Source organism: Dama dama, chromosome 23 (assembly GCF_033118175.1).
Source record: "Dama dama isolate Ldn47 chromosome 23, ASM3311817v1, whole genome shotgun sequence".
NCBI lineage: Eukaryota > Metazoa > Chordata > Mammalia > Artiodactyla > Cervidae > Dama > Dama dama.
In genome coordinates this window covers 64,722,184-64,750,036 of record NC_083703.1, presented here as the reverse complement: position 1 = coordinate 64,750,036, position 27,853 = coordinate 64,722,184, and the positions used below count along the sequence as shown (strand labels likewise).

At 40.9% G+C, this 27,853-nt stretch overlaps 1 protein-coding gene across 2 annotated transcripts in view; it reads left to right on the top strand.

Annotated features, from left to right (window-relative positions):
* The window catches only part of LOC133045059 (ubiquinol-cytochrome c reductase complex assembly factor 1), a 92,926-nt gene that overhangs the window by 40,574 nt on the left and 24,499 nt on the right, over nucleotides 1-27,853 (top strand). For both annotated transcript variants that reach the window (XM_061127140.1, XM_061127139.1), the window contains one exon: nucleotides 12,115-12,223. In XM_061127140.1, coding sequence (XP_060983123.1) covers nucleotides 12,115-12,223 — 109 coding nt within the window. The remainder of the gene's footprint in view (nucleotides 1-12,114; nucleotides 12,224-27,853) is intronic.

Sequence of the window (27,853 nt, the reverse complement as noted above, 5' to 3'; positions counted from 1 at the left end):
CACACACACATACACACACACGCCCGCCCTCCCTCCCTCCAGATATTTGGACTTCAACTTCCCTCTTCCTGTGCCATAGATATCTCTCTCTCTCTCTCTCTCTCTCTCACACACACACACACACACACACACACACACACACACACACACGCCCTCCCTCCCTCCTTAGTATTTTCTGTTGTTCTCAAGATACAGTGTGTTTCCTAGCATGGCATTCATATTCCACCAAATATGCTACCTGTGCCATAGATATCTCTCTCTCTCTCTCTCTCTCTCTCACACACACACACACACACACACACACACACACACACACGCCCTCCCTCCCTCCTTAGTATTTTCTGTTGTTCTCAAGATACAGTGTGTTTCCTAGCATGGCATTCATATTCCACCAAATATGCTACCTGTGCCATAGATATCTCTCTCTCTCTCTCTCTCTCTCTCACACACACACACACACACACACACACACACACACACCCTCCTTAGTATCTTCTGTTGTTCTCAAGATACAGTGTGTTTCCTAGCATGGCATTCATATTCCACCAAATATGCTACCTGTGCCATAGATCTCTCTCTCTCTCTCTCTCTCTCTCTCACACACACACACACACACACACACACACACACACACACACACACACACACACACACACACACACACACACACACACACACCCTCCTTAGTATCTTCTGTTGTTCTCAAGATACAGTGTGTTTCCTAGCATGGCATTCATATTCCACCAAATATGCTACCTGTGCCATAGATCTCTCTCTCTCTCTCTCTCTCACACACACACACACACACACACACACACACACACACACACACACACACACACACACACACCCTCCTTAGTATCTTCTGTTGTTCTCAAGATACAGTGTGTTTCCTAGCATGGCATTCATATTCCACCAAATATGCTACCTGTGCCATAGATCTCTCTCTCTCTCTCTCTCTCTCACACACACACACACACACACACACACACACACACACACACACACACACACCCTCCTTAGTATCTTCTGTTGTTCTCAAGATACAGTGTGTTTCCTAGCATGGCATTCATATTCCACCAAATATGCTACCTGTGCCATAGATCTCTCTCTCTCTCTCTCTCTCTCTCACACACACACACACACACACACACACACACACACACACACACACACACACACACACACACACACACACACACACCCTCCTTAGTATCTTCTGTTGTTCTCAAGATACAGTGTGTTTCCTAGCATGGCATTCATATTCCACCAAAGCTACCTTTACCACACTCATCTGGTGCCATTCTACACTATCACCACACTCCCTTCTCTGCAAGAAAAAATAGAAATGTTTATGTATGATAGAAATATCAAGTCTTCTGCACAAAGCTTTCTTCTGCCTAGAAAGCCCTTCTCCTTCCTCTCCACCTGACAAACTCCTGTTTTTCATTCAATAACCAACTCAGATAGCATCTTTTCTTTGAAGCCTTCCCCTCCCTTCAAAGGCAGAGTTAGTTCCTCTTCTGAGTTCCCTTAGTCTTTTGACACCTCTGTTATAGCACTTATCACATGACATTTTTAAATTTTATCATATATTATCTACTTTGTGGATGGTAAATTTATTGAGAGCAAGAATTATTTTTATTATCCTTTTGGAAAGACATGAAAATGAGATACTTTTTTCCCTCAGTCCCATATTTTACTTGAGTTCACATTGATAAACGTTGATTAAATAATCTGTGGCCCGAAATCTCTCTTGGCTCCTATGGCAATTGGAAGGGTCCTGGCCACTGCCTGTTGGTCATATGAGAGAGACAAAGCTCTGCTCCTACTTAAGTTTCCCTGGGTGGTGAGATGTATATAGATGGAATTCATCTTAATGTTCAAAGTATTAATAGATTTGTAGAGACCCTGATTTTAAAATTTGTCATGAAACCTTACTAGTACTTCATAGATACAGAAATTTATTTTAGAAAAGGAAATGGGGAATTCTCCGATGGTTCAATGGTTAGGACTCCAGCCTTTCACTGCAGGGGGCCCCAGTTCAATCCCTGGTCAGGGAACTAAGATCCTGCAAGCCAAAAAAAAAAAAAAAAAGAAGTGGAACAAATAAAATTAGAATATGCCTAAGATGGAGGTGGGGTGGAGAGGAAAATACAGATTGTATTTTTAAAAATTATCAAAGTCAGGTATATCATAAATATAGTAACTATTAGGTCCTTTACAGTATTGTTTTGAAATTTATTTATATATATTATCTCACACATTTTTATAACTACTTTATTCCTATTACATATGAGGGATCAGAGACCTAGAAAAGTCAGAGACCTTGCCCATAGAACTAGTACATGGTAGAGAGGAAATTCAAATACGGGTCTGACTAACTCAGAGTGTTAAGTTCCTTTCCTCACTGGTAACTGAAACTATCAAAGTAACTAATTAAATAATTATTACTAATTAGTACTAGTAATATTTAATATTAATTAATACTATTTATAGGGGCTTCCCCAGCAGCTCAGTTGGTAAAGAATCCACCTGCAGTGCAGGAGACCTGGGTTCAATTCCTGGGTTGGGGAGGTCCGCTGGAGAAGGGAAAGGCTACCCACTCCAGTATTCTTTGGCTTCCCTTGTGGCTCAGCTGGTAAACAATCTGCCTGCAATGCAGGAAACCTGGGTTCAATCCCTGGGTTTGGAAGATCCCCTGGAGAAGGGAAAGGCTACCCACTCCAGTATTCTGGCCTAGAGAATTCCAGGGTTGCAAAGAGTTGGACACGACTGAGTGTCTTGACTAATACTATTTATGACTTATTTAAGTATTTGCTTATTCTTTTTTAAAGATTATTCTCTTGTTATTTATTTTAATTTTATTAATTTTTTTGGCTGTGTGACATGTGTTATCCTAGTTCCTTAGCCAGGGCTTGTACTTGTACTCCCTGCATTGGAAGCGCAGAGTCTTAACCACTGGACCACCAGGAAAGTCCCAATACCTGCTTATTCTTAAACATAAATCTGTAAAATTATAGCATTTATTTTGTAATTGAACCTGCTATATGCAGCAGATTTGTTCCCTGCCCTCATGGGGCTAAGGGTGTGGGAGAGACATGTTAAACAAATCATTAATAAAATAGAACTGGGATCGATGCTATGGGAGTTGGCAACAGAGCGCTGTGGACGAAGAGGAATCCAGAATTTAGTTGGAGGTGGGTGGGTCACTCAGGGAGGGCTTTGTTGAAGAGATGGCATTTAAACTGACACCTGAATGAGGAGTGGAAGTTAGCAAGTCAAAGAGTGAATGAAAAGGCATTGCAGGCAGAAGGGCCTCATTGTTTTCAGTCATCTTGCCAGGAGAGCCCTTTTCACAGATGAGATTTTATGCTCATCCACAGTGTATGAATAGATTAAAGGACTGCTACTCGAGTTGAAGAAGTGGAAATGGTCTGCTCACTTCAGGTGTTCGCCACATGCCCAGTGGTAAGGGACTCCTATGTAGTTCCATCTAAAAACCACAGATGTAGTCCAGCTTCCTCTTTTTACAAATGGGGAGATGATTTTGGCCGTTTTAAAGGATTTGTCACAGGCTTCTTTATCAGTAATGGAAGATTTGAGACTCAAATCCAAAACTGACTGTGTGAATTGCTCTTTGTACAACACTATACTTCCTGTCTGCGTGTCCCCTTTTGGTAGTCATGGGGTGGGGGTCTCTTGTCCTGAATTTGAGCTGCACAGCACTGACCACCAACTCTCTGAAGCTGTGTTTCCTAGCACTCACTATCTGTGTCCTGGGAGAGGCAACCAGTAAACCTGGGAATCGTATAGGGTGCCAGGTGCCATGTTTGATAGGATCTGTTTGTTGATAGACATACAGATCTTATGGGAGCTTGGGGCAGTGGGGTAGCCTGGGATAGTCAAAGAGCCTTCTGGAGTCTAGACCTAAAGGACATGGGGTCTTGAGGAATTATTAGGAGAGGAAGAATTCATTGTAAGATATTCCGAGTGAGAAAGAAAGATGAGAGGATGGTCACTAGAGGGAGAAAACAGGATGAAGAGGGGAAGCATTTTGTTATTTGTTTTTTAAGATGGGGGAATACTGGAAAATTTTTATAAGCCTAAGGGAAGAAGCCTCTGGGAAAGAAGAGAAAGAAGTAAAGTGTGGAGGGTGGAATGGGTTGGAAAACAGGCCAGTTCCAGTCTGAGTCCAGCCAGAGAACTGCTCTGGCAGGCGCTCCCGGCCTTTGCAAGAGGGCTCTTTAAAACCACCGCAGCAGTTTTGATGTAGCTGTAGGGCTTTCGAGCTCATGCTGGATTCCAGCAGCTCCAGACCTGCTATATATGGTGAGCCCTGGCCATGTGCACATCCTCTCTCTGCCTCCCCCAGCCAGAGTCGCTCTGTTCAAACACCCACACATGTAGCTTTTTGCCCAAAGGAAAGGCCTAGGCAGCATCATTTTACCAATATTGCATAACCTCCGCACACTGGTACCTGCTACCCAGGAGCTTGTTCTTTACAGTGGATCTGACAGGCAGGCAGGCTGCAGGCCAGGTGTAGCTCTTGGAGGAGGTTCTCTGTCAGGTGAGATGGCTTCAGGAAATGCCTCACCCCACTTGTCTGTTTGCCCATAGACCGTCATCTGGCCCCCATGCTCCCCACATAAAGGGTAGGCTTGGTGGGGAGGGAGTTTAGGAAACCAGGTGGAGATAGCCATGCACACAGCCCCAGGAAAGGGTCAGTGTGCCAGCTCGCTAATAAATAAACTCATTCATTAGCACACTGCTGAGGCTTAGTGTGGCCATGTAAGCCGTTTTCTTGGCCTCAACTGGTGGCGGAGTCAGGGAGACAGGCTACGTGAAAGTCCCTTTGGGATTCCTTCCTAGCAGCCAGAGTGACAAACCTGCCCAAGTGCCTACTAGTCTTCATTGAATTCAAAATCAGATCCTCTCTGAGCAGCTTATAAACTACCATGAGGGAGAAACAAGGCCAAAACACAACTGGCATTGTCAGGAGGCCCAAACAGAGCAAGCAAGACAGGATGCTGGAGCTGCCAGGACATGGCAGGAGGTCAGTGTCAGGAATAACAAGAATTCTTCCCTCCCAGATTTAGGCAGAGAGGAGGAAAGCGTGGCAAGGAAACCCTCCTTCCTTTGAACTCTACAGGCAGCACTGTTGTCTTCCTCCGGGTCTGATCTGGCAGGAAGGGGCCCTTGGAGCTGTGCTGTCACGGGCTGGGGGAGCAGTCAGCACTGACGCTGCCCTGGGAGGCACTGTGGCTGGAGGGAGTGACAGGGAGCTCAGGCCTCACTCCAAACTCCCATCTCCTCCACTGAGCAACCTGAAGTTTCACCTCCTCAGAGTGTCAGTTTTCTTTCCTTTGAGATGGGGACGGTTATACTAGGTAGATGGCCAGTTATACTAGGTACATTGTGAGACAGTGAATGCAAAGATATCTTACAGTGACAAATCTCATATTAGAGGACTTAGTAAATGGTAATAATCATCATTACTATTTCCAATAAGGCAAAATTTACATCTTAGCTCTTTATATTTTGAGACTCACCCCATCTTTCTGACTTAGTGAACAAACAACAACCCATCTTTTAGAGATATTAGAGAACCATCAGACTAGGGCTTGAACACTGCTTTTTTTTTCTTTACTTTGCTAGCTGGGTTATTTGCTTTCCTTATATGTAAAAGAGATCAGTATTATTTATGAGGCACTGGAATCACTGAGAGACAAGGATAGTACTGTGAAGCTTAAAACCTCAATAATAAATTGTGGGTTTAAGAACATCATCAAACTTGGGAGGGGCAACTGGAATTGCTCCTAAACAGAGAGTAGTTTATGCATAGATTAAGTCTTTACTCAGTTAGGTACTTTGTAAATACTTGTTGAATGAATGATTAAATTATTTAACACAGGAATATAAAGATTACAAGGTTGTTTCTTTTTAAAAAGAATTTTTTTAAAAAAAGAATTTTTTAAAAAGACTATTTTTTAGGGCAGTTTTAGGCTTGAATGGAATACTGTCACTTTTTAAAGTGTCTATTGCATTCTTAAAGGCAATTTTTACTATGTTTTAGTGTTGAAGTCTCCCCTCCACCTCCTCCCCCAGAACAGCTCTGAAATTATGATGTTTAATCAGTAGCAAAATGTAATTTGACCTCTCAACGTCTAAGCTTTATTATGAGGAATGCATCCATGATATAAATTGAAGTAAAGCTGTCCTGATCTTTTATTTAAACCTAGTATTCTCAATTGTGGAATAGTTGACTTAATGACTCCAACATTACTGTTGTACAGACAGAGCCTATGACATGTGTTGGCTTTGGTAGTGGGTATCATGACCAAATCTTTTTTGTTCTTGTTTACCATTTTGAACTTGTTTTACTTATTTTCTTCTTACCTTCCAACATACTTTAACCTCTTTAATCATTCAGGAGGTCCTGATAACTGTATTTTGCTAGGCTGTCTTCTTTTAAGTTGCACTGGGTATCTATACCTTCCTTGTTGAACTGCTGTTGTGTTTGTTCTAGATAAATTTTTAGGTTCTTTTAGACTGCCAGGAGTTACTGTTTGCTGTTGTAGGTATGTTTGCCTCGGGTTAGCCAGTCTTTCCCCTTTTGGTATTTTATTTCTAATATGATGCTAGTTTTGAAACTTAAATTATTGCCCTTGTGAGGATTAAATGAAAAACAGAGGAAATGGATTCTGGAAGGTTTCTTCTAATCATTAAAGAGGCAGAAAAACTGTGTAACTCTGGGATCACACAATCAGGGTTCAGATCTTAGTTTTGACGTTTAACTAGTTTTGTGACTCTGGGCAAGTTACTTTTCTCTAAGACTCAGTTTCCTCAACTATTAAGTGGGGACAGAAGAATACCAGTCTCTTATTACAGTTGTTACAAGGATTAAATGAAATAATGTATCTGAATCACTTAGCACAGTGCGTGGCATATGCTTGTGTTAGCTGTTAATTATAGCATTTGTCCATTTTTGCCATTAAAGGATTTTTTTTCTTTCTTCCTATTTCTTAGTCATATTAGAATAGGAAAAAGTTGCCACATAAACTGAATTCGGCCTAGATCAGATGTTAGCTTAATAATTGCTGAGTAAATGAATACAGCGCTATTATCCTAATGAGTTTCATTGGGATAACTGTAGTGTCTATGGATGAAACATAGAGTTGGAGTTGAGATGTCTTCACCTCTATCCTTCTGTAACAGATTGTTTTTTCAATATAAGAAAAGTATGTATAGAATGCTATCACTATGGAAAATGGAGAGAAAAGGGAGAAGCTACTATTTATGTAAAAAGAGTACATATACACATAAGCTTGTGTGTGTATAGATTACAGCTGGAGGGTTTCTTAAGAAGCTAACTTTGGTTGCCTTAGTTGGAAAGGAACTTGGTGGTTAGGAGATGTGGGTTGGGATGGAACTTATGTTTGTTTGTTTTTAACATGTGCATGTATTATCAATTCAAAACAGTTACTAAACAAAGAAAGGAGTAGATTGAATGTGTAAGCTTCAAGGTTAAGTGTCTTAAGAATTGACCTTCATCTTGGTCCGGACATTCCAGGCAGCTGACTTGTCTGAGTTGTGGGCCCCAGCCTTCAACTGTGCTTTTTCCTTGAAGAAGACAAACACAAAATTTCTTCATAACAAAACAGCTTTTCTGTCCTTAACTATCTAGAGAATTTGACTCACAAATTTGGGGCAGAAATAAGTTGAACCTTTAGTTAGCTGAATTTGGTGATGGGGAATGAATGGACAGCCCTGTGGATTAGAATCTTATTTTCCCAGTAGAACTTGTGGTTATCTTCAGCACACTTCCTATTGATGAGAAGACTGATTGTTTTATTTGTGTAACTGTGTGCTGAAATTTACTGTAGAACTTTATTTTTGATAGTGTTTTCAAATTGTCATCAATTGTCTACTGAACTAATTAGGTTCAGTGTTTTAGGAGTAATTAGAATTTGCCCTTCTTCCATTTACCATGCTTGAATCTATATTTTTTAAACTCTTAGTTATCAGGAAAATTAGGTGGAGGTTGCAGCAAACTTTGCTGTTGCATTTCTCTGAAAAGACAGGTATACACTTGGCTGAAATTTCTACATCAGACTGTTGTGAATACCATAGTTCTCCTGAAGTAAACATTCTTGTCATTTTCCAGGCTTGGAAAGAAAGGGTTTCCAGCTGAGAAGAAAGAAAGGGTTAACTTCTGAGAGACTCATCTGTTCTTAAAGCCAAGGTGCTAATCTTACTATGCCCCTTCTTCCTGAAAAACACTCAGTGGCTCTCCTTTGTCTACTTGGTAAAGTCCAGACTGTTTAGCCTGACATTTCAAAGCCCTTCATGACCTTTCTGGCATATTTTTCTGTTTCCTATACTTGTCCTTCCACCAAATTTAGGTATTGTTTCCTTACAAGTGCTGAGCTTTTCATGGCCCTGTTTTTGCTCATAATGTTCCACCTGCTGGAAATGATCTTATTAATCTTTTACCTGTCCAACTTCAGCTCACCTTTCCAAGCCCCAGGTGCAGAGTTTCATTTTCTTTTTTTTTTTTTTAACTTTTTATTTTGTTTTGGGGTATAGCTGATTAACAATGTTGTGATAGTTTCAGGTGAACAGCAAAGGGACTCAGCCACACAGATACATACATCCATTCTCCCCCAGCCTCCCCTCCCATCCAGGCTGCCACATAACATTGAGCAGAGTTCCATGTGCTATACAGTAGGTCCTTGTTGGTTTTCCATTTTAAATATAGCAGTGTGTACATGTCCATCCCATACTCCCTAACTATCCCTTCCCTCCATCTCTCCCCCCTAGCAACCATAAGTTCCTTCTCTAAGTCTGTGAGTCTCTTTCTGTTTTGTAAGTTCATTTGTATCATTTTTTTAGATTCCACATATAAGGAATGCCATACAATGTTTCTCTTTCTCTGACTGACTTCAGTTAGTATGACCCTCTCTAGGTCCATCCATGTTGCTGCAAATGGCATTATTTCACTCTTTTTAAGTGGTTGAGTAATATTCCATTGTATATATATACCACATCTTCTTTAACCATTCCTTTGTCAATGGACATTTAGGTTGCTTCCATGTCTTGGCTGTTGTAAACAGTGCTGCAATGAACATACAGTGTTTCATTTTCCGTGAAGTTTTCTCTGACCCCACTCAGCCAAAAGTAATCCTCTCACAGCTCATGGCACTTTGTGTTCCTTTGGGGACACTTCCTAAGTTCTGTCTTAGAGCTCTTGGTCCTTGGAAGCTGGGCTCTTAACCATCACTTTAATCTCCACACAGTAGAAACTCAGCTTATGTTCACTGAGTGAATAAAATGTCAGCCAGCATCTTGAAAGTGTCTTTAATTTGCTTTACTTTTTCAACCCAGATAACCATTTGACTGTTATCTGTAAAGGCTATAGAACAAACTGCTCTGGAACAAAAAACACTTCACTCCATGTTGATATAGTTAGTAAGTTTATGATCTGAGAAAATCTGTGCCTTTTAAACCTCAGAGGGCAGGTGTATTAACAAACTACAGAATTTTCATATAAATGAATTCCATTACCTCACTATTGCTGTTGATGAATTGGCCTCTGACAACACTTAAGCATCAAAACGCACAGCGTCTTTTCAGGTGGAGAGGCTGACATGAGAGATTTGGTTAACTTTAAGAAAAATCTTATGAAAAAAGGACTTTTGAACTTTGTTTCCCTGGTTTGTTTCTGCCTTGGAATATACTCTGTATCATGTAAAGTGGCCACATCTTTTTCCATGACCTGTTTGTATTGTCACAAAATGTTATTTTTTAGGCACTTAACAGGGATCTGAGGTTGTAAATTTAGAATCACAGCATCAGCAAATCCCAAGGTCGCAGGGGACTTTAAAGATCATTTAGTCAGCCTTCTGTCAGATAGATAGCCAAGTTGCGAATTCTCTACTTTTTGAGGTCATCCATTCTGTTATTTGAATCTTCAGAAACTCTCCTGTTAGAAAGTTTTTACTTCCAGCATTCAATGTTGAGTAATTCTTTCTCCCTCTGTGACCCACCCATGGGTTCTGATTCTACCTTTTGGACAGTCTAATCACTTTTCTATAATATTTAAGGCAACTGTCCTGTTTTTCTCCAGGTGAAATATCTTCTGATCTTTCATTACTTCCTTTTGTCTCTTAAAACATAATGTTCAAAATTGTAGACATATTCCAAGTGGAGTCTGACCTCTGCTGAACAGGACAGAAATCTCACTTTGTATGTGAAGATATTATATTTGCATTACTGTATCTAAAAATCACATTAATTGTGGTGGGCAACCTTATCCTCTTGACTTGCCTTGAATGTATACTGTCATCATAAGCCTGTGAGGCTTTCTCATACCTAGATAGGAGTGACACACCTCCTGTACCTCTACAGTTGTGCAGGATCTTAGATTTATCCCTATTAGAGTCAGCCAATTGAAAGAGTCTATTAAGTATTTTTGGTTCATGGTTAGGTCATCTGACATATTTTTCTTCCTGCCCCGCTTCTTGCAGTCTACAAATTTGATAACTTTGTTTTCTCATCTCCATCTTAGTCATTCATGGAGATGTTGAGGCACACCAGGATGGAATCATTCCATTGGACCATACTATTGCTAGTAGGTTTAAATGGGTATTAATTGTGTATGGAGATAGGATTGTCAGTTTAGATCAAATACTCCATAATTGTAGTAGAAATTGTCTTTTAGGTGAGTAGTCTTACATCACTTGGTAACTGTTTAACGAGATATTAGAACTACATATGGTCATAAGAGTGAGATTAGGAACTAGCTTGGAAAATTAGTGACCCTGCTTATATTCTTATATATGATTAAATATAATATTATATTTATTAATTAATAAAACATAATTCTTACATTCTTGGGGCTTCCCTGGTGTCTCAGACGGTAAAGAATCTGCCTGCAATGTGGGAGACCCAGGTTTGCTCCCTGGGTCAGGAAGATCCATTGGAGAAGGGCATGCAACCCACTGCAGTATTCTTGCCTAAAGAATTCCACGGACAGAGGAGCCTGGTGGGCCACAGTCCATGGGGTCGGAAAGAGTTGGACATGACTGAGCGACTGACGCTTTCTTTCTTCTATTCTTATGTAAGGTATTAAGCAGAGAACATTCTGGACTGATTAGAGGCAATGTGGTATAGGGGAAAGAACCCTAAACTTGGCCCTGAGATGTTTTATTCATTTATTTATTCGGCAAATATATATTGTGTGCATACTATGCTTAAGCCTTAGATATACAGTGATTAAAAAAAAAAAACCAACCGAGACTTCATGTTTGCCATCAGTGTAACTTACATTCAAATGGGGAAACAATTTGATAATTATACAAATGAAATCATAATACTTTCTGTGATCTATCTTCTCGACAGGTACAGTCCAACAGAAATATAATACAGGTCACATACTCAATTTAAAAGTTTCTAGTAGCTCCATTTTAAAAAATGAAAAGAAAAAAATGAAACTAATTTTAATAACGGGTTTTCTTTAACTCAGTATACCTGATAATATTTCAACATGTAAGCAATATAAAAAATATGAGATATTTATATTCTTCTTTCTTGAACTAAATCATTGACATCTTAAACTTATACCACATCACAGTTTGAACTAGCCTGTTTAAAGTGCTCAATAGCCATGTATAGCTAGTGGCCTTCATATTGGACAGCACAATACTATCCCCACCTTTATAGACTGCTCTATGGTATTGGGAAAATCACTTTGCTTATTTAGAACTCCTGTTTTCATCAGTAAAATGAAGAATTAAGACTTATCTTTAAACAGCTAAAAGTGGTCCTTTTCATGTATGAGGGAGTCATCCAAGGTACTGTAATAATCTTGTCTTCATGAGTGGTACTTACATGGGTCTATATGTAATGATTCATCAAGCTGTATACTTAAGATACGTGTACTTTTCAGTATCCATGTTATCACTCAGTGAAAGGTTTTTTTAAAAATCACTTCTAATTATTTTGATTCTGTGCCCTTCAATAAAATTTCTCAGATGAGCTGACCTTCAGTGGAAACATGTGACATGAAAAATGCAAACAGCCAGTGACTCTTTATGTCTTCTTCCCACCCAGGATGTGTCTAGTCCGAATGAAGCAGGAAGGCCGGAGTGGGAAATACATGTGTCGTATCATAGTTCATTTTATGTGGGAGGATGTTGAGCAGCGTGGCAGAATCATGGGGGTAAGTGACTACTATCAGATTCTGGTCTTGGAGAACTCCAGTGAGCATCGATTGCCTGATTTGAGTTGAAGTTCTAGAACTTGAGTTGAAGTTCTGATGTCAAGTGGTAATTCAGCTCAACTTACTTTTGCCTCTGTAGATTCTGACAAGCTCCGGATACTTTGTGTGTTTGCACACATTATCATGGTTTGTTAGTGTGAGGATATCCTGTGTTCAGAGATGGGATTATTAAAAAGCAAATCATGATAGGAGGGATGGATTTGGTGAATAGATGAAATAAAATAATAATTCAGTTTTAGGATACTGTACCTGTGATACCAGTTCATTGTGTCAGTTCACAATTGGTTTGGATAGAAAGATCCTGACTGGGGGCCTGCACCCTCCTCAGGAACTTAAAAACAAGCTCCTTGATCGCTGACAACCTAGAATACTTTGGCAAGGTGTCTACTGAAAAAGTCCATTAGCATATTTAATAACCTGAGAAAAGAGAACCTATAGTATGTGTGTAACATAGAATATGATGACAATAGAAAGCCAGAACCAAAACATTAGAATACAATAGATTATATAAGTACCAATCTCTTCCTTTGTGTATATTGTATATTTTGTGTATCTACACCATGTTTTAATAGATTGTAGTTCCTTGGTTTTTCCCATATCATTGCCTCACAGCTTGGGAGCATCTAAAGCCATACCATCAGACAGGGTCATGAAATGGGGTGACCTGGTTTCTTTCGTTACAGAGGAGAGTTTTGTGGTTTTGTGTGTATGTATTTTATTATATATGGTATCATTCTCTGTGCACTTAATTGCACTTCTCTTTTTTTTTTTAACTGAACAATGTGTCTTGGAGATCTTTACATGCTGCATGGGATTTAAGTGGGAGATCTCCCTTTTTTCACTTTTATCTACTGTAATTATTTTCACACATTTCCTATGTTATTGTCTAATGGTATCATGTGCATACTCTATGTGTAAAATTGAAGTCTTTGAGACTAAATGATAGAAATGATGGTTTCCTTTGGAGAATACAGATTAAGGGTATTTTCAGATTCTCTTGTCTTTGAAGGAACTGGGTATACAGAAAACACAGAAGACATGGGTTCACCTTTAGATAGCTTCATTGACACTTATATGCCTTTCTCTGGGAAAACAGACCATCAGCATTTCTACTCATTCTAAAGAGATGATAGGATATTTCACAGTTTTAGCTGCTGTCATCATCATCATCATAATCCATCCAGGGGAGTCAGTATTCCCCTGTCTTTGTAATGCACTCTTTGCTTCATGTTTCTCACTGTCATGCCTTACTGTTGTTTAGCTGCCCAGAGTGGGATCAACAGCCTTTAAGCTATTCATCCTGCTGAGTGTTCCACATTGCTTCAAGTACTTACTAGCCAACTCTGTGGCAGTACACAATGGACATACCGTAGTGCTGGTGGTCTCAAATCATCCCTTTTAATGATGACCAGTGATACCCCCCTGGCCAGCTGAAGTCTCTGCTGACTGCCATGCAGTTACACAGTACTTCTGTTAGTCTGTTTTCTTATCACTGTTGACTAAACTCTTCTGGGAGTTGAACCACTGGAACCATGTGGGCCATAGCTGTCCCCAACTTGAATAGCCTTAGGAGCCGTAGGTTGCTGACTCCTAGACCACAGGAACCTTTTACTCTACCCCACTTCCACCCCTAAATGAATTTCTTTTTGGATCTACATATAAACGGGGCTTCCCTGATGGCTTAGCGGGCTAAGAATCCACCTGCAATGCCTGAAAAATCCCATAGACAGAGGAGTCACAAAGAGTCAGACATGACTGAACAACTAAGCATACATGCACACACATATATTTATCTTCATCACAATTTTCAGCACTTTGAACCTTCTCCCATGTTACTTTATAATATCCCTTCTACTTGGCTGTATGCTTTATAAAGGCAGGAAACCTATCTTATCCACAGTTTTTTGTTTACACAGTGAACAGTGGTTGAATAAATACTTGTTGAATGAATGAATAAATTGAGATTTATTCTGAAATTGTTTTAAAGCCAACTTATTTGTCAGATAGACCATACTTGGTTTGTTAGTCTCTGGTTCAGTTGTCTATCAATGCAGTCCTGTAGGAATTAGCCTTTCCTTTTCCCACCCCCCCCCCCCCATTTTATCCAACCATTTTTCTGTCTGAATTATTCTAGATATTATGCTGTCTTAGAGAGAATTGTGTTAGATCAGCATTTCTCAAACTTTAATGTACCTACAGTTCACCTGGGGATCCTGTTAAAATACAGATTCTGATTCAGTAGGTTTGGGGTGAGGCCAGAGAGCCTCTCTGCATTTCTATTAAAAATCTTCAAGGTGATGCCAGTAGCACTGGTAGGGCAGGATGGGGCAGGGGCAAGCACACTTTGAATAGCAGGGTTTAGATGATCCATAATGCTCCCCAAGTATAGACTGTTAAATTTGTCTTCATGAGAGAAATGCCAAGCTCTAGTTTAGTTATTTATAAAAGATGATGATTTAAAAATAATGGAGACTTGAAAGAGTTGGGGAATTACTATTCTTATATTTCCATTATAACTGATTTGCTCCTTCCTTTCCAATGTCATGCTATAAATAGACACCCTTTATACAGGCAAGAAAATTATATATTAGACAATCCTAAGTTGTGAGTGTGATTGTGTGTGTGTAGAGGGGACCTCAGTCTTTGGTGTGTGTACAGCCTAAAGAAATGGGAAGATCAGGCTGGACAAGAATGGCATGTGGCTGGAGAAAAGTAGGCAGAGGGAGCCAGTCTGGCCTGGTTCTGACCCTGGCTGGCAAATCTTTTCTCCTCCCCTTACTTCAGTTTCTTGGTCCAAAAAAAAAAAAAAAAAAAAACTTGGGGGAGGGGGGAGGCGGGTGGCTACATGGTTTCCAAGCTTCTTTTCCAAGCTTTGAAAATCTATGATGTGAAGGTGGTAATTTGCAAATCTATTTCTGTGTTATTTGGCATCTTTAAGAAAACTCATATAAAAAGTAGAATTTATAAGACTGATCAGTGTAGTGGTGATTTTTCTTCTGCCAGAGAATTCTTAGAGCCATTACTTGAGTGGACTGGTGTAAGGAAGATTGAGAATGTGAATTAATGACACATTAAAAATTTGGGTCAAGAAATCCTTTGAATTAGAGTTCCAGTCTCATTTGGTGGGAAAATTTTCACTTTCCAAAAATTTGCTTTTTACCAGCTGTTTAGGAGCCCAACTATTGTGACAAATAAGGCAGCCTCATATATCATCAGTGAAGCTGGTATAAAAAGCAAGTGTTAAATTTGAGGTTACAAAAATCACATCAATAATTTAGAGTTCTCACTTTAAAAAAAAACATTATTTGGGATTTAAACATATAAATTAGCTGTGGAAATAAAGTTCATTATATCACCTCATCTGGTCTTGTTTTATTTCATTAACTGGTTCTTAAAAACCTTTGTGAGCTGAGTTGCAGCTGAAGAGGTTGGAGACCATTTTTCCTTGGGCCCTTGCCTCACTCCTGAGTGTTGGTAAGAGTGGAGAACTAAGACCTGACACAGCTGTAAAAACAGACAGCGCCTTTGGCCTCAGCACTTTCTCCTGGTGCAGGCAGATTTCAGATGTAAATTTCACTTTCTGCCTTTCCTACTAATGAAGTAAGTTTCTTTTGCTGGGTTTGCAGCCAGGTGTGTCCAGTCTTGTGGCTAACCGGGGCGCTTTACTTAATTTTTCCATTTGTGACATTTCAACCAAACTTAAAAAACAAACATAAAAATTAGCTCAAGGCAGTGGCTCAAAGTGTTAATGGTAACCTTAGGCTGGCTAAACGACTTCCTCTCAGTTCTGCCCTGCCAGACATCTCCACCTTGTGGCTTACAATGAGCAGGTTTAAGCTTTCCAAACTGTGGAGGCAAGGTGAAGGAGGTGGGGATGGGCTATAGTTAATTAGTTGCACATTTATCTCTATCAGCGGCCCCTGGCATGACAGTTGCCTCAGCAACATTTCTTGCTCAGGACAAGAAACCTTGCTGAGGACAGTCGCCTCAGGTGATTTCTTGCTAGTAGCCTTCCGGGTTCAGGATGAACCTCCTGTCACCACAGTCTCCTGCTCCTGGCTCTAGCAGAGCCGCTTGATGGGGGATGGTGTAGAGGGCCCAGAGGAAGTAGAGGAGCTGTGGGCTGAACTGGACTCCTTTGTAAAATTCTTCTTTGCTTTTCAGAACCAGCATTTTGCTTTGCAAAGTCCTCTGTGATCATACTCCAGGCTACCTTTCCAAACTCATTTCCCCTAGCTCTTCTTGAGCCTTAAATATGAGAAACCTCTAGCACGTGTGCCTGGCACACAGTAAGCACGCAGTGAACATCACATTCCATCGTTGCCGCACATACTTTTCACTGCAGCCAAGCTGAATGTCTTGTTCTTCCTGTGTTTTGTCTTTGCTCACGCGGTACTAGTATACTAGATTGCCCTAACATGCCAGCCTCAATTCCTCCACATCCCTCCACTTCAAATTGGAAGCCAATCCTGGTTTCCTCTAGCTGTAAGTACTTTTTAAATTTACCTATACCCTTCATTGGAAAAGACCCTGATGCTGGGAAAGGTTGAGGGCAGGAAGAGAAGGGAGCGACTGAGGACGAGATGGTTGGATGGCATCACCGACTCAATGGACATGGGTTTGAGCAGACTCTGGGAGATGGTGAAGGATAGGGAAGCTTGGAGTGCTGCAGCCCATGGCGTTGCAGAGAGTCGGACACGACTGAACAACAACATACCCTTCTTCTGGCTCTTAACTGCTTCTGTTTTGCATCACTGTCATTCGTGTATATTGACCACCTTCTGGGTGAATTCCTGGGGGCGGGATTACATGTATCTCTCTTTGTACTTTCCAAAGTGCTAGTCATTGCTCCTCGGCTGAATATATGCCTTCTTCTGTTGAAAGAAGACGGTTCTGAAAGCCCATTATAAGTGTTGGAAAAAGTGGAGTGGGGAGGTATCCTTTTTATTCTGAGAATATTTATTTACTCATTAGTCTTAAATGTGGGAAGAAAAATAAATGAGAAATTATCTCCATTTTCAGTTTTCCTTTTTCTTTGTTTATGCTTTCTCAACCTTCTAGTGGAATTATTTGATTGAAAAAAAAAAAAAAAAACAGTTTATACACAAAGTACTTTATGTCTCTAAACCAGCAAAGGTTTTGAGTCTATAAAAGGTAGTAAAATTACTTTAGTTTTTCTGGAAATTTCCTTCCAGGCCTCTATATTTCCATTGCCATGTCCTCCCTCCCCCCACAAAAATCATTCAACTCCTCTGTTTTACCATGAGGTAAAAAAGTTTGCTATACTTTGCATCTCTCTAGGTCAGAGTTAAAGCTCACTGCCAAAGGTATTGTTTAAAAGGCAAGGACCACTTTAAGGATGTAGTTTTTTGTGGCCAATAATATGAATGGTTGAGTGTAAATACAGAGCAGTCTGCTGGGCTCAAAGCCTTTAAAATAAGAATACGTTTGTTTTCCAGTATCAATCGTTCTTTTGAATGTTTTTTAAATGCCCTGAGCAGTTGGAATGGATACTTAGTTATTAGGGGAGGGAAGGCTAAATTCTTAGAAGGCAGAGCAATTCTGTTTTGGAATTGGTTCATGAGTTTAAGCAGGGACCAACTGAAGATGTACCTCTAGTGGATGAGTTCCTTTCTCAACACAGATTTCTTATCCTTAGGCCTTAATAGGTAGCAAGAGTGCATAGAGTATGTACCTTAGGTGTGTTTTTTAACATTTATTTGGCCTCATTGGGTCTTGGTTGCAGCACGTAGGATCTAGTTCCCTGACCAGGGGTTGAAACCGAGACCCCTGTATTGGGAATGCAGAGTCTTAGCCACTGGACCACCAGGGACATCCCTGTAGGTAGTTTTCTAACTGATTGGATGCCTGGGTGTATACACCCAGGATGCTTGTGTAATGGCTCAGGTACCTGACCTTCTGAGTGACATACTGGATTCACTCCACTTCAGGGAGGGTCCTTGAAAGAAGTTATAAACCTTTCTGTATTTGAAATGATAAATAGTGAGTTTCCTGAGGTCTAATTGTTTGCCTTTGTATTTCTACAGTGGTTCAATGGAGCTTTGTCTTTAGTAGGCATTCAGTAGGTGTTTCTTGACTAAATGAGTCAATGAATTTGATATCTACTCTTTTATCTTCAGTTTACCTCCTGAAATTTCTGTAGAAGAAAAGTGACCTAATTCCATTTTTCAAAGCCCTGGCTAACTCAGTGCACTGACAGAGTCCTGCCTTTCCCTAATACCTTCTTAAGTACTCCTCATGCTAAGTACTCCCAATTCAGCTTATCATTTCAGAACTGTTTACATCTCCAACCTATCACTTTTTTTTTTTGGCCTCCACTGTCTTTTGTACCATAGTTATAAAACTGCTTAGAGCCATGTTTGTAGGCACAGCTAAAGCCATTTTCCATACCTCTCTTTCAGGGGTTGCTAATGCTGTTAGTTGGGTTTCCCTGGTAGCTCAGCTGGTAAAGAATCCGCCTGCAAAGCAGGAGACCCTGGTTGGATTCCTGGGTCAGGAAGATCCCCTGGAGAAGGGAATGGCTACGCACTCCAGTATTCTGGCCTGGAGAATTCCATGGAGAGGAACCTGGCAGTCTGCCTGTTCTTCCTGTGTTTCTTGTCTCACTTCTGATGTCATCACCACCAATCCAGTCCCCCAAGCTAGAATTCTTAGAGTTGTCCTCAACTCCTGCCTTATCCTCTGCATCCAGTTGTCTTGTCACTTTTCCGCCTAAAATACCTCTGGATTTTATCCTCTCTTCTGTTCTATTGCTTCATGTCAGTTCTCATCATCTCTTCTTTATTGGGCATGGCCTCCTATCTATTAATAGTTCCTGGACTTTCCTCCTCTCATGAACCCTGCAGTCATATAAGCTGCCAGAGATGTTTCTAAATCCCACATCTGATCATATCCCTCCTCTGTCTAGAAATCTCTGAGGGACAAAGTTCAAACTTCTTAGCAGTGACATATAGAACCCTTTGTAGTTATATTGGAGGATGTTCTTGTTCTTAGAAGATACCTGCTGAAGTATTTAGGGGTGAAATGTTTTAATATCATCAAATGACTTAGCAAAAGAAGAAAGGATATGTGTGTATGGATAAAGGTCAAGCAAATGTCACAGAATAGTAAAAACTGTGAATCTAAAGTTCATGCAAGTTTTTGTTGTATTACTCTACACCTTAAAAAAAAATAAGTTTGAAACTTTTCAAAGTGAAAAATTGGAGGAGGGGCCCTCACATTCTGTCTCTAGCCCACCTTTCTAGTTTAATTTCCAGCAAACTTCTCCTACATGCAAATGATCATGATTGAGCATGTGCACAAACACACTGAAACACATGTTCTACTCATGCCATAGTTTCACTGGTGCTATAATATTCTGTGTTCCTTTATGCTTTCATTCACACGCTTACCTCTGTCTGAAGTGGTTGGAACCCTGTCTCCTCTGCTCATGGCACTCTAAGACACAGTTGGATAGTACTTCTTCCAAGAAGCTTTTCCCAGCAACCCCCAGTAATACTAGTATACTTGCCACTCCCTTATCTGTATTCCTCCAGCACTTTGCACAAACTTCTGAAATAGGGCTTGTCATTGCTATACTATAATTATGGGTTGTGTAGGTCACACCGATTATACGGAATGAGGATCCCAGGATCCCTAGTGCCTCACACAGAGTGCCTAACATAGTTACTCTTCAGATACTTGTTGGGTGTATGAGGTTGCTTCTGTTATTAATCCCTGGCCACTACTATCTCCCAAATGCTGACTTAAAGATCACTTATTGTACCTGGATTCTGTTTCTCTGACCCATCCTCCACCCGCCACCCCACCCCCCCCACCCAGCCAAAGGTTCATGTTTCACTCTTTGCCCAGCCTCATAGATTATCTGGCTCTGTCATCATTTATACTTTTATTTATTTATTTTCATTTATTTTTATTAGTTGGAGGCTAATTACTTTACAGTATTGTAGTGGTTTTTGCCATACATTGACATGAATCAGCCATGGATTTACATGTGTTCCCCATCCCGATCCCCCCTCCCACCTCCCTCATTTATACTTTTAATCCACTTTATAGGATAGATGAACCTTAGATCATTAGACTTGGAGCCTCGGAGATTCTCTTGGTCTGAAGGTGTTCAAGTGTGGGTATTTTGGAAAACTTCTCCAGAAGATTTCTGATGCTCATATCAGGTTAAGGACTATAGATTTGTTCCCATCCTCTCACTTCTGTGGTGAGGAAATGAAGTTCCAAAGAAGTTCATTGATTTGTCCAAGGTCACGCAGCTAGCAGACAGCAAAATGAGGGTCAAAACTAGGGTATGCTGATTCCAAGTCCAGTGTCTGCCTTACTATATGATGACACCTCGTGGGGGGGGCCCAGGGGGAGGTGGAAATCAACTTCAAGGGAGGGTCCTTCTCACCTGTCTTATCACCAGAGACTTCTAAAGACCAAGAGGACAGCTTTCCTTGAATCTAGAAGTGTTCTGTTTCTCTGGTGCAGTCCCACACCTGAGGCCCCTTTATTCAGAATTTCTAATCCAATACAGCAGGTTTCCTACTCCACAGGACTGATAGAGATTAAGGGAGAAAAAAAAAGATGAGAATGCGAACAATGTTCTGAATTTGTTTCTTTTTCCAGTGTTTAGAGCCTGAATGTCTCCACATCGTCTGAATTTGCCTTAGTTGATTTTACAATTATTTTTCAGAGACTCCTTGGTTATTTCTTTTTTTTTTTTTTTTTTTAAGACTAGAGGAACACCGTGCTTGGAGAGGCTGGGCTGGGAAACTAACAAAGGCAGTATTATACTGTGCATGGCAGAGCCAATAAATGAATTCAGGAGACACCTAGATGTGTTTCTAGAGGAGGGCATGGGGGGAGGGGTCTGGTGCAAAGGCAGAAAGGTGGGATTAAGATAAATTAAAATGGGGCCAGCATGTTGGATCAGGGGACAGCCTCTTCCTGTTCCCACCATCGCTTAAGATTTTTTCATTCTGCTTCATTTGAAAGTTAAAAGTAGTCTGGACCATATAACCTCATACTCTCCTGTCCCCCACTGTCCTGTTTAGGAAAAGAACTTAGTCTAAAGGCTATTTCAGCCTGATACAGCTATGTTTATTACTGGAGTGCTACATCTACAGGACATCCTGTGGAATCTTAGACTGTTAAAACTGGAAAAGAACCTTGAAATAATCTAATCCAGGGATTCTCAAAGTGGCCTCCAGACCAGCAGCCTCAGCACCACTTAGGAACTTGTTATAAATGCATGGTTAGGGCTCCACTCTGGATCTGCTGAGCCAGACACTCTGGAGGCAGGGCCCAGCAATCTGTATTTTAAACTTTTAATTTTGTATTGGGGTCTGGCGGATTAACAATGTTGTGATAGTTTCGGGTGAACAACGAAGGAACTCAACCATACATATACATGTATCCGTTCTCCTCTGAACTCCCCTCCAGGCTGCCACATAACATTGAGCAGAGTTCCCTGTGCTATACAGTAGGATCTTGTTGGTTATCCATTTTAAATATAGCAGTGTGTACATGTCCATCCCAAACTCCCTAATCCCTTTCCTCCATCCTTCTCCCCCCCCCCCACCCCTCCCTCCACCCAGCAACCATAAGTTCGTTCTCTTAAGTGTGTGAATCTAAGCAATCAATATTTTAACAAACCCTCCAATCTGAGGGCTACTGCTCAAGTCTGATCCTGTCGTTTAAGTGGTGGAGAAACTGGCTCTGGGAGAGCTGATTAAGCTTGAGTTAGAAACCAGCTGAAGAACAGAACTTAGGTCTTCTGATGGCCAGCTGTTATTCCTGTCCCTGTGAAGAGGAGCAGGATCTGGACATGGACTAGTGACATGTGAAAGTGGAGGGTTTCAGCTAATGCAGACAGAGTTCCCCAATAGTAATAGCTAATGTTTACTGAGCACTTTCTCTTAGCTGTGCATTTTTTTAAGCACCATTTCAATTTATGTTTACAACAGTCTTAGCTATGAGATCCTATCATTTTACAGATGAAGAAACTAAGGATCAGAGAAGTTAGCATTAATATATCAGTTCCCTATAGCTGCTGTAAGAACTTAACCACAGATTGGTGGCTTAAAACAGTAGAGCTTTGTTCTCTCTTAGTTCTGGAGGCTAGAAATCATTTTCAGTAGGCTGAAATCAAGACCTCACAGGGCTGTGCTCAAGGGAAGAATCTGTTCTTTGCCCCTTTGAGCTTTTTGGTAACTGCTGGCACTCCTTGGCTTGCAGCCACTTCACTCTGATCTCTGCCTCTGTGGTCACATTGCATTCTTCTCTTCTGTCTGGGTTTAAGCACCCTCTTCCTCGCGCTCATAAAGGTGCATGTGATTGCACTTAGGCCCACCTGGCTAATCCAGACTGATCTTCTCATCTGAAGACCCTTAATCTAATCACAGCTGCAAACTCCTTTTTTGCCATATAAGGTAACATTCACAGGTTCTAGGAATTAGGATGTAGCTATCTTTTAGGAGACCAGTATTCAGCCTACTGGTTAGGTGACTTAACCAGACTTACACAGTACATATAAGAACCTGGATTGGAACCCAAGCCTGCCAGACTCTAGAGCCCATGCTCTTAATCATTACTCTGTACTGCCTAAAAAGGTCACTGCTAAAAACTATGGTTCTAGCATTAGCTTTAGACTTTTTAAATGTTTCCTTCTTCCCCAAACTTGCATAATATTACTTGTCACATAACTCTGAACCTCTGCGTCCTTAAGCAGCTTTGGTCCTGACTCCTTCAGTTAAATTACTAGAGGGCAGAGCTAGTATTCCACAACACCCCCTCCCACCCCACATTTTAAAAAATGGAGATATAATAATAATTCATATATCATAAAATTCACCATTTTGAATGTGTTTTTTAGTAAATTCACAATGTTAAGCAACCATCACGACTGTCTAGGTCAGGACATTTTCATCACTTCAAAAAGAAACCCTGTGCCTGTTAGCAGTTACTCCCCTTTTCTCAGCCCTTGGCAACCACTGTTTTCTGTCTCTATGGACTGACCTATTCTAGGCATTCCATATAAATGAAATCATATAATATGTGATCTTTTGTGTCTAGTGTCTTTTACTTAGCGTAATATTTCAACGGTTCATCCATGTTGTAGCATGTTTCAGTACTTCATTAATTTTTATGGATAATCTGTTGTATGGATATACCACGTTTTATTATCCATTCATCAGTTGATTGACATTTGGGCTGTTCCCACTTTTGGCTTATTTAAATAACGCTGCTGTGAACATTCATATACAAGTCTTTATCTGAACATATGTTTTCAGTTCACTTGGGTATATACCTAAGAGTGGAATTGCTGGGTCATACGGTATGCTATGTTTAGCTTTTTGAGCAACTCAGGTATTGTATTTCATATCAAGTTATTTGAGTTCCTAGAGTGACATTGTTCATTTGTTCATAATGAAGTAATATTCTCATAATCTGTAATCTTAATCATATTTCTCATCTAATTGCCAAATAAACGTTTATACCTACAGTTTTTGACAGTAAAGAGAAAGGATGGTGTGGTATAATGGAAGGAGTTCTGGCCTGCCCAGCTAGTCTCTGGGTGAGCTTGAGTATGTCAGATCACCTCACCTCTCTGGGGAGGAGGGCTAGATGGTTTCTAAATTCTCTTCCAGACTTAACATTTGCAACTCTGTGAAAGTCTGAAAAGCTAGCCTTGTGTTAAATCCCAGAGCTTATGTTCTGTTTTTTCAGCAGTTCATCATTCTCTGTCTGATTTCTGTTCCCAGACACAAACAAAGTTTTACCCATCCATCCATCCATTTTATTGTGGTCTGCTAGCTTCCAGGTACTATGCTAGGCACTGGAGATACAAAGATGACAAAGATACTGCCCCTGACTCCCCAGTCTAGTAGGAGAAGACAAACATACAAACAGGTGATTACAATGTTAAGAGATGATGATATTTTAAAATTGCTCTGCCCAGAGTAGAAAGGTTTGGGTAGATGACATTTGCATTGTATTTTTTTGGATGAGTGTTTGCTAGACAAGAACATTTTGGTTAGAGCAATGGTATAGGTAAAGGCAGAGTGATGTGAGAGGACAAGAGCATGTTTGCCTTTGTTAGATGGCTTTTTTCCTTCTTTTCCTGCAGTGGTGAAAACAGACTGTTCAGACTAGCTCTGTTTTGAGATCATTCTGTGTGTCCAATATCCACAGACTCATCAACTCAATGGCCTGCAGAAGAACATATTTTGTCTAGGTCCTGACCGCCTATAGGTCTTCTTCCCTTTTTTCTAAGAGCACTTCAGACTTAATTTATGAGTCAGGAGATTCACTGAGTGGGTAAGGAACTTTGATCAAGATTTGGGTTTTCTCCATCATGCCAGCTTAGTTTGCTCTTGAAAATGCCCTTTCATCCCCCTAAGGGTTTTAGCTACATAAAAATATTAGGAGCATAAAATTTTACAATATGATCAGCATAGCACAAACTAAATTTCTCACCTTTGACTGGAAACATATATATGGAAGGCTTTGTGTTTTAGCTGCCCCCTTCCCAGCCTCCTAGCCTTCAGGAGAGGTCATTGTACAGCTCTTTCCATGGTCACTGTTCTCTTCCTTTTTACTGGAGGGCAAAACTAGGGCAGAGAAATAATTTTTATTCACTTCTGAAAGGTTACAGTAATAAAGAAACTCTTGTTAACATCAGAGAACGTTGCAGCCAAGAGTTTTCACAGTCTGGCATTGTTTATTTTACATGTAATTTGGAACCTTCTGCACTCTTAAAATATTGGCACAAAAATGTTTTAACTGTTGAAGTGCTTCATTGCATGCAGCAGTGGTGTGGCGTTAGAGCGGCAGCTGGACTCTGGAGAGCCGTTTGCCCCGTTCCTGTTGGAAAGAGAAATGGTGTAAGCATACGTGTGTGTGTGCAGATACACATTCACTTGTGTATATATGAGCCTCTCTGCATTGAGAATTAAGAACTTTGTCTGCCCTGATGAACTTCTGTGCCTCCCTTTATTTAACAATGAGAAGGGTGTAACAATCCCGCTTTCCTGTTGCCGTGGCTGCCAGAAAGTATAGCACTTCCCTTATTTGGATATTTTGATATAATTGTTCATTATCCCCTTTATCTCACACATACTTTGTTACTTAACTCTTTTCTTTTACTTTTATCCATCAAAGGATTTTTGTTGTTGTTGTCTTGTTAGGTTGAAATTAAGATTTGAAAATAACTGCAGAAGGATCCCACATATGAGATGGGAAGACTGCTAGGGTTGTGACTGGGCTTCCTGAGGTCCAGGTCCAGCTTTACTCCCAGAGTTTGAAGGACCTTCTTCTTCCCCCTTCTGCTTTGTGCCCTGGGGGCTTAAAATAGAGCTATATATTAGCCTGGCCCTTGCTAAGACTCAGGGGTTCCCCAGGGCTGGTGATACTCTTTGTAACCTGTCTGGGCTGAGTACAGCAACCTGCTATCCCTAAGCTTTTCTTCCTCCAAATCTGACACCTTGTTCCTTGGCCTCCACATTGGAGCCTTGGCAGAAGAGGCAGAGGTTACCCCCACCAGGTGAGCTCTGCCGAGCTGTCTCCAGGCCAGGCCCTTCTCCATGGACCTCCGGCAGGGGGCTCCTTCTCCAGTAGGAGTTCCACTCCAGCTCTGAGAAAAGGATGCTCCGCTGGCGTGCGTACCACAACCACCGTGCCCTGCTCCCACAGGCTGTAGACTTCCTGTCACAGCCAGCCAGGGATCCCACACCCTCTAGCCCAGATCAGCTTTCAGTGCCCACCAACAGAAGACGAAGTGCTCAGGACCTTGCAGTCCTTCTTGGTTCAGTGAGCTCTTTTCTCTTTTGGAAAACACTGCCTTTGGCTTCTTGATCCACAAGTGCAGTCCCTATGATGGAGAATCCAGAGGAGTACATTCATGTGCAATTTCGGGCAGAGGAAACAGGTCTTTTCCTAACAACCTAGTGAGGGCCTCTGTGTCCTGCTCTCCACCTCTAAGGTATGGGGGCTTTGTGCTTAACTGTCCAGAAACCATTTTCCCAAGCAGTTACCTCCCATCACATGGGCTTTGGAGCCAGACAGACCTGGGTGCTAATTCCTGCTCAGCCATAGCGTGGCCTTGAGACCCTGGGAAAGTCTCTTTACCTTGCATTTCTTTCTCTGTACACCACACAGTGTGTGATTTAAACAATATGATCTGGTAAAGACTTAGCACAGTACGTGGCACATTTTAATCACTTGATAGGATAAAGGCACTGTGTTCGGACCTTTTCTACAGCACCTGGCATGGGCTGCCTTATTTCATGAGGATTTGTGTACATACCTGTCATGCCTCACTGGATTCCGATTGCTGGAGGATAGAGATCGTATCTTTTGTCTTTATCGCACGTTTGCCTGGCTTGGGTCACGGGCATAGCAGATACTCAGTCACTGCTAGCTGAATCTATTAGGATGACTTGAACAGACAGGGCCGGCATGATTGTTTTAGTTTCTTTATCTGAATCTGGGGAAATAGTAACCCCTTATTTTGGAGCCTTTGAAGACAATTTAAAACGATATGTGTGAAGTGTTTGGAGTCCTTTGAAAGGAAGGTAGTGGGGAAATTAATGGTGTTTTTGCTGTTCTTGGGAAAGCCCTTTGTGGTTCCCAGCGAATAAATTACTTGGAGTGAGTTTTCTAACACCTCCTATTCTGCTGTGTTCACTGAGCAGAATTATTTTCTTTTAAAAAATAAAAATAATAATAACTGTCTGCTGCAGTGCTCTTTTGCTGTAACTTATAAAGATATATAATTTTGGTTTTGGACTTTTGACCCCTTTCTGCTCCCAGGGGAGAAATTTCTATCAGAATAATAAAAGGTGTAAACTGTGTGTGTTGCCCTTTTTCTGGGCCTGGGGTAGTTCAGCCTCTGGGGTTAAGAATCAGCGGGGCTTGTGGTTTGTACCTGGTTACAGGGCAAGTAGGAGACTATTCCCATTAAGAGCTCAGTGGTATTCCACTTCCATTCCTTTGCATCCTGTGCCCTTTTGCTAAAATTCTTCAGTTTTCACATGAACTCTTGTTTTTTAGATATTGTGAGCACATTTCTTTATGGCTGTACCTCTTCTCTTTCAAAGACAGAAGATGTTTATCATCGGCTCTGCTTTAGGTCCCCAGCTGAGTTGCTTGGCAGAGAGGATCCTCTCTCTAGAGGAAACAGGATGGGAGAGAGGAAAAACCATTCATGAGTCTTGGAGCTAGAAGAGCAGGGAACTAAACTTGGTTCTACCATTAGGGGATGCAGAGCTTGGACCAGGATATTTCTTTTCTTTTTTTTTTTGTAATACTTATTTACTTATTTGGCTGCACCAGGTCTTAGTTGCAGTATGCAGGATATTGGTTGTGGCATGTGAATTAGTTGTGGTGTGTGGGATCTTGTTCCCTAACCAAGGATCGAACCTGGGCCCATTGCATTGGGAGTGCAGAGTCTTATTAACCACTGAACCACTAGCAAGAGTCCCTGGACCAAATAATTTCTAAAGATATTTCCAGCTTGGGGGAAAAAAATCTGTGAGATAAGAATTTTCCAACCCA